This window comes from Leguminivora glycinivorella, chromosome 11 (genome assembly GCF_023078275.1).
Source record: "Leguminivora glycinivorella isolate SPB_JAAS2020 chromosome 11, LegGlyc_1.1, whole genome shotgun sequence".
NCBI classification, from domain to species: Eukaryota; Metazoa; Arthropoda; class Insecta; order Lepidoptera; family Tortricidae; genus Leguminivora; species Leguminivora glycinivorella.
Window position 1 is genome coordinate 18,286,951 of NC_062981.1, and position 15,005 is coordinate 18,301,955.

The 15,005-nt window shown below is 36.4% G+C and overlaps 1 protein-coding gene across 1 annotated transcript in view; it reads right to left on the reverse strand.

Moving 5' to 3' along the window:
* The window catches only part of LOC125230967 (neuropeptide CCHamide-1 receptor-like), a 380,354-nt gene that overhangs the window by 4,393 nt on the left and 360,956 nt on the right, over positions 1–15,005 (reverse strand). The window contains exons 7-8 of the mRNA XM_048136285.1: positions 11,355–11,492; positions 4,803–4,916 (exon numbers count right to left, since the gene is read on the reverse strand). Coding sequence (XP_047992242.1) covers positions 4,803–4,916; positions 11,355–11,492 — 252 coding nt within the window. The remainder of the gene's footprint in view (positions 1–4,802; positions 4,917–11,354; positions 11,493–15,005) is intronic.

Sequence of the window (15,005 nt, forward strand, 5' to 3'; positions counted from 1 at the left end):
GGGAGGTCGACAAAATCAAAAAGGTAATCACGGTCTATATCCCGATCAATATAACCCCTACAATAACCTAAGCTGATCTATGCGACTTTTCATCAAAATGTTAGAAAGAGATTAACGATTTTCGTTAGTCTAGCGATTTAGTTAATCTTGTTTATCCCAAAATGTCAGTAAAATTAAGTTGTTCTCTAGATTGTTATGTTTTCGTAGAAAAGGCTAAGCTAATTCGAACTTTGCAAATTAATATTCAGAAGCATCGGATTAAGCTTAAAGTTTATTGGACTATTGGTCCTGAGAATCTATGGTCGGGATTTAAGGGGCTGAAGCCGCACCAACAATTTGATTTTGATCCTAAAACGACGCAAAAACGGCGGGATGTTAATAAGTTTGACGTGTCTGTCTGTCTGTGGCATAGGCGTGTTCCGATATTTGTGAGATTTGGCAGCTACAATTATACAGTGTGTAAATCTTATACGGGCGATAAATTAAACCCGACATAGAATTTAGCCTGTGTGGTGACGGGTTAAGAATTTCACCATCCCCTTTCTTCCCGTGGGTGTCGTAGAAGGTGACTATGGGATATGGGTTAAATTGTGGTGTAGGCGAGAGGATGGCAACCTGTCACTGCAATGTCACAGTTTCGTTTTCTTTTAACCCCTTATTTGCCAAGAGTGGCCCTGAAGCTTTAGTAGTTTCATGTGCTCTGCCTACCCCTTTATGGGATACAGGCGTGATAGTATGTATGTATTGAATTCATTTGTGTTACCATTAAATAAGAGGCGTTTTTGAGCTACTCTTAATTTTAACCCCATAAAAAATGTAAATTTTCTCAGCAGCAATGTACTGTAAACTACTTAGGTACATCGTTACTAAAGATCGTTATCAAGGTGCACTTTTCGTGGCACATGGTACGGTTGGCAAAAAAAACAAATACGTACATGTAAATATTCACTTTGTTATTAACTACAAAATAAATATTTACCTTCTTAGGATTACACCTCTACGATACAAAGCCTTTTCCGACCAACTATATATTTTTAAATCAATATATGTCAAATGATATTAATTATGTCATAAGAATATATTACACGAAGTGTATATTATTTTAATCCAAATATTCAAAAGCACTCTAGATACGACTATCTAGAATTGTTATTCAAGTAGTTGAAGTCAAAAGTAGTGCATGAAGTAAGCCGAGCACGGAGGAGTGTAATAAATTGCACGAATAATCCCAGCATCTTCATTTACAGTATGGATTCGACACAATACCCAGATTTTATAACAACCTTCTTGTAACTTCTGTCAATGTAGAAAGGTCATTTAGTTATTTAAAATTATTTTTTCTAATCGACGTGAACGACTGACAGCCAAATCTGTTGAACAAATTTTAGTTATTTATTCAATGTAATTTGGAAAAGTAATTATAAATATGAGTATATTTCATAATTTGTTAAGAATATATAATGTTTTAAATACTTGTGTATTTGTTTTTTTGCCCACCATACTTTGCCACCAATACAGCACGCTGATAACGATCTTTAATCGTTACAATGACATTCAATGACAACTGTCTACGAGCGTTTAACGTGAGTGTATAAATGGGTTACATTTTTAATTTTAATTTTTAACCCCCGACACAAAAACGAAGGAGTGTTATAAGTTTGACGTGTCTATTTGTTTGTCTGTCTGTGTGTGTGTGTGTCTGTGCCAACGTAGCTCCCGAACGGATGAACCGATTTAGATTTAGTTTTTTCGTTTGAAAACTGAGTTAGCCGGGAGTGTTCTTAGCCATGTTTTATGAAAATCGGTCCACTATGCCGGGTGTTTTCTCAAAATTTTAATTTTGTGGTTAGGTTATAAGTAAAAGTTATCTAATCTCATTTCATACATACATAGGTAGATTAGGTAGTATACTAACCATCATAAGGAGATTCCCCCGTATCAGCATAACACCCCTTGGCGCTGCGTAGAGATGTGGCCTCGCTCTGCATTTTCTATCGCATGTATAACGGGGAGTGCTCCGAGGAATTGTTCGGATTAATCCCTACCGCTTCTTTCCGCCATCGCCCTACGCGACAACATTTCCATCGCCATCATTTAGGTGGCTGGCAGTCCTCAACTGTGCGTTTCTCCAGAAACTTCCTGCTCCGCACAGCTAAACTGTGGAATGAATTGTCGCCTGCGGTATTTCCGGACCGATGCGACCTTCAAATCTTCAAGAAAAGAGCGTACACCCATCTTAAAGGCCGGCAACGCACCTCCAACACCTCTGGTGTTTCGGGTGTCCATGGGCGGCGGTGATCGCTTACCATCAGGCGACCTGTCTGCTCGTTTGCCTCCTATCCCATTAAAAAAAAACACTATTCGACTGGCAACAACTGCACAATATCACAATCTGCGTGCTAAAGTAGGTTAAAGTCGTTATTCGACCCTTCAATTGCCTTACTTTCGTGAACTTATATTGATCATTTGGTAACACAATTGGATTTTATGGCATTTCCGGAAACATCATAGATTATGCTGGCGGGAGTCCCAATTTAGCGTGACAATGTCATTGGCTGACTGCCGATAATGGTAGTTAGTAGGGATGTACCGACTATTGATTTGGCCGACTAGGCCGACTACCGACTAGTCGGCGCTTGGGTGGCCGATTAGTCGGCCGACTAGTCGGCCAGAGCATAATTTTCGAGTAATTTATCAAATTTTTTGAATTACATTGGTCCTTTGTTGGCGCTTTTCATTATTTTTTAAAGGTTCAAAGGTCAATGAGAATATTGATATACAATTTCCATTTTTAACAAACGGTTTGGCTTAAGTGGGTAGGAATCCTGCCTATGAAACCGATAGTCCTTGGTAGGACATTTCTTTCTGTGATTACCGCAGTTGTTCTTTTGACTAACAACATAACAAATAGGTTCATAATACAACAATATCAGCTGTTAATTTATGTTTGTACTGTTTTTCTATCACTTATAATGTGCCGACTAATCGGCCTTTTTTGCCGACTAGTCGCCGACTAATCGCCGACTACAAATGTGGCCGGATAGTCGGCTTTCCCGACTAGTCGGCGACTAGTCGGTACATCCCTAGTAGTTAGCATTTGTAAACCTAGATGGAGCTTTACATACGGTATTGCCCATCTGCGCTTCTATGTGTGCATGTTTGTGGGGAGTGAGGATGCTGACAGGTGTGGCCTACGAGTTGTCAGTCGCTAAATCAGAATGGTGTTAAAGTTTTTTTTTTGTATGTACTTACTTTGTATTTTGACATTAAATAAATCTATTATAAGAATTTAATTCCACATAGCTTTTGTTACTAGGGTTGCAAAAAAAACCGTTTTTTTTCTGGCTTGAAAAAAAAAATGAAAAAAAAACCGTAAAAAACAGTTTTTTTTTTCTGGAGTATATTTTTTTATAAAGTACCAAATCTCAAAATTATCAAAACAGTTAATAATTTTTTACGGTTTTTAAGACTTTAAGTTTGCTATTAATTTAATAACTTTAATTTCTGGTTTTATAAAACTAACATTTACAAAATCTGTACCTAGTTAATAGTTATCGCTATTTACTGTTGGCAACACTACTCAACTGCCTTTCCACGCTCCACGCCGCATCGGGAATTCCCCAATAAACGTTTGCATACCTACTGAATGTTTATCAAATTTAAAATGTACTTTATTGTCACTGAAACGTTACAAATCACAAAATAACGTTTTTGTCCTATTATTTGTTCATGTAAAAAAAAACCATATTTAGTAAAAAAAAAAATGTTGCTTGGTTTTTTTCATGTTTTTTTTTTCAGCTTTATGAACTTGGTTTTTAGGTTTTTAGGTTATGAACTTGGTTTGAATTTTATTTTTTTTTCTATTTACAACCCTATTCAATACTCACGTCCTTGGTACCATGCTGATGTTGGTTTTCCTACTAGAAGTCACCTGGAAGTTAAGAGACATGGAGTCTCTACTCAGAATAACTGTAGTATACTGGGTTCTGCCGAGGGCCAGTCCCTGACTTGTCGAGAGGGATACATATGGAGCTGCGAGTCATTACCCTGTCAACCTGTAGTAGGCTCAATTAATATTTGTGAGTGTGTTTAGTAAAACGTCCCACTTTGTCGGTTACCATTAAGGCGAGATTTACTTGTATCTTTATATGAATAAACTGACAAAGCGGCTTTATAGCAATCGACAAAGTGGGACGTTTTCCCGTGCACACTCACACTTAAGCTGTATTACTTTATGCTGATGTTGGCTTCTTCCCGTCTAGCAACTCCGGATGGAACTGCCATGGCAGACTGGGTCAATAAATAGTAAAGCTGGTTCAATCACTGTATGGACTTTGGTCTGAAATAAAGTTTTTTTCACCACACCAACTGATAAAGGCTTAGTTTGTTATTCGAAAACAGATAGCAAAATCGCATTTTATCCACAAGGGTGCAAAGTAATTTCATACAAATTTTAACTTGATATCTTAAGCTGGCTGGTAGACTTTACCTATAAAAAATGATGATTTTGAATCATAATATTGAATAGATTGATGGATTTGATTTACTTTGATATTTTATAGTCAGTATTTCGTTCGTGTTGGTGTGGTGAGAAGTTTTGTGTTTCACTCGGTGGCAAAGTTTGTTTAACCTTCGTGCCTTGAAACCCTCGCAGCGCTCAATATTCCACTTTCTGAACCTCTCGCTACGCTCGCGGTTCAATATTGGAATCTTTCGATTGCTCGGGTATCAATATTGGCACGTGCGGTTAAACAACAACTTTGCCCCCTTGTAAAACAAATAACTATTTTTTTAATACTTACGTCCTCGGTACCATGCTGATGTTAGTTTTCCTACTGGAAGTTAGTCTCCGAGACGTGGACAAAGACATGGAGCCCCGAGTGCCTCGGGCCGAGCCACCGCGGCACAACAGGTATCTGCAACAAATACAGTGTGTCAAAAGCAAGGTCATTTAGAAAAAAAACTGCCAGCGGGGCTACAACTACCACGACTAGAGAGCGGATCTCAGGTAGCGATTTTTAATAGGGATATGACTAGTGCAATTTTTGAAATATATTTTCATGAGGTTTAGTTTATAATAAGATCTTACAATCTATTATTATTATACTATACATCGCACACCGCAAACTTCGCTGAATAATAAGATTAAATTAATGTTATTTTTGCAACAAACTACAGAAAAACTAAAGAAAAGTATTTTATTCTAAATAAAGGAGTTTGTGTACAGGGGGCCGATTTTTGAGTCTCACGGCGTTCGAATTCAGAAAATTGTCACTGAAAATAATAGGCAATTCACCGTTTTCAACCGGTATTTTAGTGACAGTGAGACTCAAAAATCGGCCCCCAGGAAGCGAATTATTTTCATTTATCTATTCTTTGAGTCGTAATAGAAGTGTGCAATGCGCAGACGAAATATAAAAGAAAGTTCCTCTTCTTTTAAATAAATAAACTATTTAAAAAAATTAACAAACATTTTTAAATTTATTATTGTCATAATCTTTATCCAATATTCACAAAAGCATAAAAAAGGGTTTTAATTTTATGCTCCGATACATTTTTTTAAACGAAGCAAAAACGACCCCTTCCTTTTCGCTTGTTATAAGTTTGACGTGTCTGTCTGTCTGTCTGTTTGTCTGTCTGTCTGTGTGTGTGTCTGTCTGTGGCATCGTAACTCCCGAACGGATGAACCGATTTAGATTTAGTTTTTTTTTTGTCTGAAAGCTGAGTTATTGTGTATAGAAAAAATAATAGTTTATGCGAGTCATATCCATATTAATATTTAAATCGCTACCCGAAATCCGCTCTCTAACAATGACAATGAATCGTTGACGCAACGTGACGCTTGAAGTGTTGTGTCATTAGTGTCATTACAGAAGAGCGAAAGAAGACCGGCCCCGTTGCCGAATGGCATTCATTTCATTATAGTCTGGCTCTGTCGCGCCAATACGCAAGAGCGATAGAGATAAATAGCTACGAAAGAGATATATTATCACGTATAATATTCACGTATCAAAAGCCTACAGAATAATATATAATTATTTCTATTTTATTAGAATGTCTCTAGTGTAGACGAAATTTGATTACGTACAAACAAATTAAGATGACAAAGAAAATATCTCTCCCACAAATATTTGTGTTACCTACTTTCACAGATATTGTTTTTACGCATATTAGCCGCCTAGACATTATAAGAGCTGAAAAAACAATAATAATATAATAGGTATGTATGTACAATAATAATATAATAGGTAAAAAATGCGTATGAAATACAAATTTCACGTCAAGAGACTGTTAAGCTAGCAATCTCCAACTAATTCTACAGAATACATAACTAGTATGTACTCAACAAGTCAATATATATATATATACCAAATTATAATTATACAATAATAAGGATCAATAATTTAAACAGCCAGTAGCAACAGCGCCTTAAGCATGACACAATGTCTCCCCGGGACACTGCTAGCAAAACTATGACAGATTTTGAGCCTGGATAGTCGGCCATGGTGTAGTATCTCCCAGGTAATCATCAATTTTGTAGTACCCCTTTTTGAGAAGTGCACTTTTTATGTACTTCTTGAATGAAGTAAAGGGCAGATCCCATGCCTCTAAGGGTACTTTATTATAAAATGGCGAAACTATAAGGGTTCCTAGTTGACTACGGAACCCTAAAAAAGTTGTTTACGTCGTCTGATACAGACGTAAGCTTCCGAGAGTAATAGACACTTTACCGCGCAAGATATTTGCAATTGTCGTACAGTCAACAACACAGCTGTTTATAGTGTGAAGACAAAGTGCCAAAAATGCCAATGTCCTATAAAAAAAAAACATACATTAAAAAAAAATTCAATAACTAAATATAACATTTCCATCTCTTTGTAAGTAATGTTTCCATCTCGTTGTAAGTATTCAAGATACTTGTATTAAGAGATAACCGCTCTTCCGCAAAAATTAACAATATCAGTAAAAGATTACATACTACATGACAAAATTAAAAACTTGTGTGTGGAAAAACTTGTGTAAAGGGGTAAGCAGAGCACATGAAACTACTAAAGCTTCAGTGCCACTCTTGGCAAATAAGGGGTTGAAAGAAAACGAAACTGTGACATTGCAGTGACAGGTTGCCAGCCTCTCGCCTACGCCACAATTTAACCCATACCCCACAGTCGCCTTCTACGACACCCGCGGGAAGAAAGGGGGTGGTGAAATTCTTAACCCGTCACCACACAGGCTCCCAAAAATATGTATAAAAATACAAAAAAAAATACAAAATTTCTTTATTGACAATTGGAGCAAGCAAGATTTACATAACGTCACTACTTTTAAAAACACTTGTATCTTCGTCTGTCAATGAAAAGAAAATTGTAGTAAGTATGTATGGAATGCATATAGACTTACTGCGTTTTAACTTTGAGGAACAGCGTGAGATACGAGATTTTTTTTAAATAGTGACGATAAGTGGGTTTGGGTACATACATTACAACATATTACTTAGTTTAACAGTAGTCTTCACACTAGGTCAAGCCTGTGTCGTGAGGACTAAGATGAGGCAGTAAGAGCAGACAGAATTACCAACAAGGTGGTGCTAATAATACAACACAGTATTTACAATTCTTGTTTAAGTTCAATATACTATCCTCGTAAGGCCCACCATAGTTAGTTTTCCCATTTTGAATTTGAACTTTATTCTATAAATAAATTGGTAAGATTTTCTTTTACACCGCATGTTTACATTTCATGTACACCGTGTTTTTATTGTTTTCCGTTAAATTCGACACGCAGTTAGGTTCATCATCAGGAACCACCCTAATAGGTATCACTTTTCGTTAAATTCGAAACATTTTTTTTCCTTTCCATGCATAATAAATGAATTAATTAGTGTGAGAGGACCTTAATCATAACATTAAAGTCAGTGTAAAGTGTCTGTCAAAACAAATAACATAAGGAAGTGGTAAGGGATGCCACACACGTGTTCAGTAATTAAATTTTTTTTTTAATAATTCGATAACCGTAAGAGTTAGGACGCCTGTTTCTTAGAGAAATTAATTGTATTTGACCTAAAGAACCTTCCCTTAAAGTTAACGGAATTCAATAAAAACAGGGTGTATATACACCTTAATGTACAGGCAATAAAGTTCTGTATACATATTTTTGGGACTTTGTATTCAGAGCTGTGTTGTTGACTGTATTTTGCCGACTCGTATTAACCTGAAAATACACCCTAACACAGAGCTTTAAGGATAAGTTACCATGAAATACGTGTTACATTAACATCTATCAGGTTTGCAAAGTGCTCTCAGTTGGGAGAGTGGAAATCTTTTGTAAAGAGACTAAAGAGGAACAGAGTACCTGAGCATTTCTTTTTTTTGTCATTTTTTTTATTTTTTTAGGGAATTTTAGGTCAATTGTACTCAGAATCACGAGTACTTTCAATCTCACTGGCAGACAAAAAGTGTCCCAGAATTTCCATACATTTTTGTTACTTTCCTCTTTTGTTACCCCACACAACATGTACGGAAAATGGTAACAAAATAAGAAAAAAACGTATGGGACAATTTTTTTACAACTAGGATTGAAAAAGCTAGTGATTCTGAGTAAAAAAGTGTCTGTGTATAAAAGTGGCGAAAAAAAAGAAACGCTCACCTAGCCAAAGTTACGATCGGCTACCGTAGCCGATCGTAACTTTGGCTAGGTGAGCGTTTCTTTTTTTAACGTAACGCTACTCTTAAACTCGCTACTCGTAAACGCAAAGAGGATAGAGTATAAATATGGACAATTACTATCATAGTAAAATGTGTACTCACAGTCCATAGAATTGCTATCTATCGATACAGGATTAAAATTTCTGTAGGGCTAACATATGATTGTCGCGAGAGTATATATGTCGCCGCGAGATTGTTGACACGTCATTGTCTAATTATATTAATGACACACGGACGGGTAATATATCGGTGCGGGCAAAGTGATCACAAATTTAATATCGGAACACGCATTAAGGGGCTCCACACGGTTTTCATCGATTTATGACAAGTTTTGAGATGAAACTCCTAAATTTGCACTACAGATAGAATTATTAGTCAACTAGGAACTAGGAACCCTTATAGTTTCGCCATGTCTGTCTGTCCGTTCGTCCGTCCGTCCGTCCGCGGATAATCTCAGTAACCGTTAGCACTAGAAAGCTGAAATCTGGTACCAATATGTATATCAATCACGCCAACAAAGTGCAAAAATAAAAAATGGAAAAAAATGTTTTATTAGGGTACCCCCCCTACATGTAAAGTGGGGGCTGATTTTTTTTTTCATTCCAACCCCAATGTGTGATATATTGTTGGATAGGTATTAAAAAATGAATAAGGGTTTACTAAGACCGTTTTTTGATAATATTAATATTTTCGTAAGTAATCGCTCCTAAAGGAAAAAAAAGTGCGTCCCCCCCCTCTAACTTTTGAACCATATGTTTCAAAAATATGAAAAAAATCACAAAAGTAGAACTTTATAAAGACTTTCTAGGAAAATTGTTTTGAACTTGATAGGTTTAGTAATTTTTGAGAAAAATACGGACAACTACGGAACCCTACACTGAGCGTGGCCCGACACGCTCTTGGCCGGTTTTTTTTTATTGCTAGCAATATACAGCACAGACACATGTTAAGGGCAATGACAGCTCATAGGTATTAGCGATATGATGATGACAATTACGAAGTGCACGCAGTGATTTTTTTTTATTTTTTTTATTGGATGTGCTTTGGGAAAATTAATTTTGCAGTTATTTGAACTATGACTTGGTAATTTACACAAACGATTGCTAATGGGTCATATATTATCGGATTTAATAAATGCCCGCATGGTGGTAACACACTGTATGTCGTGAATTGCTAAGAATACAAGTGGTATTACGTTTAAATTGAGATCATTTAATGACAATACAAATAAGTATTATGTAATTAGGTAGACATATGTATATTCCGTGCTTACTTAGCCTTTAATAACGTTCATCATCATCATCCTCGCGTTATCCCGGAATTTGCCTCGGTTCATAGGAGCCTGGGGTCCGCTGTGACAACTAATCCCAAGATTTGAGGTAGGCACTAGTTTTACGAAAGCGACTGCCATCTGACCTTCCTACCCGAAGGGTAACTAGGCCTTATTGGAATTAGTCCGCTTTCCTCACGATGTTTTCTTTCACCGAAAAGTGACTGACAAAATGTTAAATGACATTTCGCTCATAAGTTTAGAATAACTCATTGACCACAAGTACGAGCCGGGGTTCGAACCAGCGACCTCCGGATGGAAAGTCGCACGCTCTCTTAGCGTTTAATAACGTTAAGATGATACAGGAGGGGTCAATTCTCCATACAAACGCTCTCGACTAATTCCTCCCTGATTTTTGAAGTTAGGACAGCGATTTTTTCAACACAGATTATAATTATTTTTATCTGTGTCGAACCGTTTTGATTTTTTTGATATTCTTATTTTTAAAGACGCTAGAGCGCATTAAAACTTTCCAAAAACGGCGTTATTGATTATGACGTAAAAAAAAGGTGTGGTATTCAAAATTGGTGACAATTAGCCAAAAAAACTAAACGGTTCGACATAGATTATTTCATTGTTATTTAGATTCTTAAATTTCGTTACGATTGATTAAGTTTTGAAGGAGGAAACAGTCGAGAGCGAAACCTTGATTTTTAAGATTTTTTCGCAATATCTTTTAACTGAGTTGTTTTTAATAATTAATTAATTAAATAAAAATCGTTTAATTTTTTTTCGATAAGTTAATAATGTTTCCATTTTAGCATTTTCTCTCATGTATCGTCTTAATAACTTTAATAAATATTTAATTATGAACCAGCTCCAAGATTTACGCGCCTAAGTGCCTTGAATCAAAATAAGGCGTTTCATTTTCATTATCGGAAAAACTTCACTGTGTTGTGACAAGTTAATTTATTAGTCCCGTTTATAGCTTCATTTGTAAGCTTTATTTTTGTACACATTATTTATTTTATGTAAACTTCTTAAATATCACAATATTATTACACTTCGTCAGCGTTGCGTGGGTAGCTCTCCATGTTTAAAGCTTGTGCCATCTCTCGGCAATTTGGAGCATATTCTTATCTTGATATGTATAAAAATGTCATATATTAATATTAGCGCCATCTAGCGTCCCCCAAAAGGTGTAACACTATCTAGGCCACCGTACCTTTTTCTATATGGTTCTGAGCTACGTTTTTTTCTTAGACCGTAGCTGGCGTCTGTAAGCTGTAGTTAAAGTGATGATAGTAGAGATAGTGATGATGGTAATAGTAGACATATTAGTGACAGTGATAGTGATCATAATGACAATAATAAAAACGTACCTGTTGAAGTGTTTCCTGAAAATCCCGCTAGTGCAGTAAAGGGCGATGGGGTTGACGCAACTATTGAGGAATGAGAAGCAGAAGCCGATGATGCGAAGCGCGTGCCACCAGCCGTTGTAGTCCTCTTGGGCTGTTGGGCTGCGAATGAAACATTGTTTAGTACACTAGATATAACATTACAATACAGATACCGGAAAAAAGTTAAAGACCAAATACAATTTTTAGTTTCATTTTGGGAAGACGTTTGATCGGTAGCCGATTTATTTAGCATAACACGTTAACAAATATTTGTAGGTATCTAATATCTATCATAACCTTTAAAAGACTAACAAAAGGATTCAAAAACAAAACAAATATATGCTTCCAGGACTCAGGAGGATAAAATACAGCGATCCCAAACATCTAGCAAATATCCATAGAGGCTACACAGCTAAAAAAAACGGCGATGGATATTAAAAGCATGACTTTGACCACAGCAATTATTAAACCTAATCACATACTGCAATACCTAAATACATACATTACTTAATACTCTTAGTTATTGAAGGGTTGAAATAAAACGAAATTGTTAAAGGAACTTGGTTTATGGATGTGTTTGATAAAATCAATTCAGTTGAAGAATAGGTACCTTTTCCAAAATGGTGAAAAACGTTCATCTTGTTATGGTTTTCAAATAACATTTTGTGAAGTCAACTTTATTTACTACAATAAATGTAAACTATAACGTTTACGACTTTATAGGACAGAGGCTAAGTTAAATTTTCTGAAGCTTTGCTACTCTTAACTTTAGTTAGTTACTCGTAAAAGTTAAACCAATATTGACATAAAGTTTCTACAATCCGGCGTGAAATATTGAGCTTGCTCGTAATTCGAAGTTTTGAAGCAAATACTAACTAGAAAGGATAACTTTTGAATTGCTGGAATGTTTATTAAATCATAATATTTAATCGCCATTGTTCCTTTTAGAAACTGATAAGGAAACTCATTGGAAACTAAAATTTTAGTCAGTGTTTGTTTAGTTGGGATAAAATATAGACTTTGAATGTGAAAATATTTGACAAGAGTATTCAATACACAAATGTCATAATATATACCATAGATCAAGCAAACGTATCTACTTAGCGTGTCAAATGAACTCAGTAAAATCCACTGAGTTGTTCGTCATTAGTCATAGATCAAGCAAACGTATCTACTTAGCGTGTCAAATGAACTCAGTAAAATCCACTGAGTTGTTCGTCTTTAGTCATAGATCAAGCAAACGTATTTACTTAGCGTGTCAAATGAACTCAGTAAAATCCACTGAGTTGTTCCTAGCTTTTAAGAACAATCACTGTATTAAAAGTAACAATTATGTTTTTATTAATAAATTATTTGTATTTTGTTATTTGTATCTAATCGCAGCTTGCAGCTTTCGGGCGTCAGTTTCAGCTTTTGTAAGTTGAATTCAACAAAAAAAATAATAAATGCCTCCTTACGTGATATTTAATTGCAACAACGCAAAAATTATCAACACATATTTAAAATCACAGGCAAGTAACAACTTCAGTACAAAATCTGACACACTCGGTCGGCCCCGGTGTTTCTTCTATCTAAATCTAGTACTGTGTGTTAATATAGTAGAGTAGCCCAATCCCACTCGAGCCTGGCAGCCTTTACACCCGTATCAACTTTTCGCAGCTTTTCCTTATACAATCACTGCTACGGATTCCATGCACGCTAAAAATAAAACATGAAAATCACAAACTAACGCCAAATGAAACAGAACAATCAGCCCCCCGTATTCCTAGCGAGGGCTGATTAACACAGCACTTTAAACAAAATCATCATCCACCTTGCGTTATCACGGCATTTGCCATGGTTCATGGGAGCCTGGGGTCCGCTTTGACAGCTAATCCCAAAATTTGGCATAGGCACTAGTTTTAAAGAAAGCGACTGCCATCTGACCTTCCAACCCGAGGGTAACTTGGCCTTATCCACTTGACAGTCCTACGATAACATAGTATCCAAAAAAAAATTCCGGTAGACAGTCCTACGATACCTTACTATCCAAAAGAGGGGATGGAGACACAGTTGATTAAAGTGACATCTAGCGAAATATTGCGGCATTATTTACTTATTCTCTTGATACAATAACGTAGCCTAACTACATAGTTTGCTACAAAAAGTATAGATGGCAGTGTACGCTCGTTACTTAGTGAATGAAAAAATAAATTCGGCAGTGCCTTGTCAAACTCCGCGTGTTTGTGTTTGATTTTGAATTTGTTTAATTTTTTTTGGATATCTTCATGAGAACTGTATGTGTTGGTTGTGGTATCATTATAAAGGTAAAATAGTATATTTCTCTAATACGTAATAAAAAAAGGGGGTCATCGCTCAGAATTTCCTGTAATTTAAGTAATAGTCAAATAAAAAATTTCTTCATTTTTTTTTCGATTACATAAGTTTAACCTTGATTTATAGTATATAATCATACATATTTTACTATCACTATAATTTTATTTCAAGTACTGTACGTTCATTTTTTTTTAACTATACCTTGTGTAGTTTAGAAGATACAGACGTTTTTGTAAAAAGTTGTGAATGCGCAGCGCGCTGCGCGCGTCGCTTAAAAACCCGGACGGTTGACCGGAATATGGTCGCGCGGGCTGGACTGTCAAGTGGATATTGGGATGAGTCCGGTTCCCTTACGATGTTTTCCTTCACCGAAAAGCGACTGGCAAATATCAAATGACATTTCGCACATATTCCGAAAAACTAGGTATGTATAGACTGTGATTCGGAGTGTCAAGAATTTCTGGGACATCGGGACTATAGGGATGGTTTACAGTGCCTTGGTCAGAAGCAAGCTTGAGGCTTCGTCAATCATCTGGCACCCATATGAGTCCACCTACGCCTTGCTTCTGGAAAAGATCCAAAAGGCATTCTTGAGATTCTTGTTTAAGAAAAGATTTGGATATTATCCATTTCTTTATCCAACAAAATATTTGCTCGGATGCCTCGGATATAACTCGTTAGAAGTAAGGCGTAACAACAAACTGCTGACCACCGGTTGTCGCATACTGCGTGGTGAGTCAGACTGCCCGGAACTTGTGGCTCGAGTCTTACGGCTCTACGTTCCGGATATGCCCAGAGTCAGTCTGAGACCACGAGCGCGCCCCCTCCTGGCAGTACCGGTGACGCGCACGGTGTCGCATAAGAATTCGCCGCTATGTCGTGCGCTTACATTGCTCAATACGCTTCTGACATCCGCACCTGAATGCGACTTGTTTGCGTGGAGATGGGCGAATGTGTGTTGTGAATGTTTGAGGTTTTGTGAGTCGATGGATGACAGGTTGTCTAGTATTTTTGTTTAAGTTTTGTTTTGTTATAAAATTTGTATTTTGTGTACAGCGAAAATGTATATATTTTATTTCTCGGTGTATTGGCTTGTCTGTAATGCCGTGTAAATATATTGTTATTAATAAATAAATAAATAAATAGAGAGCTGCAAAAGAGCATGGCGAATTTATCAATGATTTCATTCATAATTACTTCATACAATTTCGCAGCTCCCTGTACTTGATTGCTCTCTGGAAAATCTTTAGTCACGACTTTTATGTGAGATTATTTGACCACGTTTGAAGGCATAGGTTAGGTCTAAAGTAAAATCCA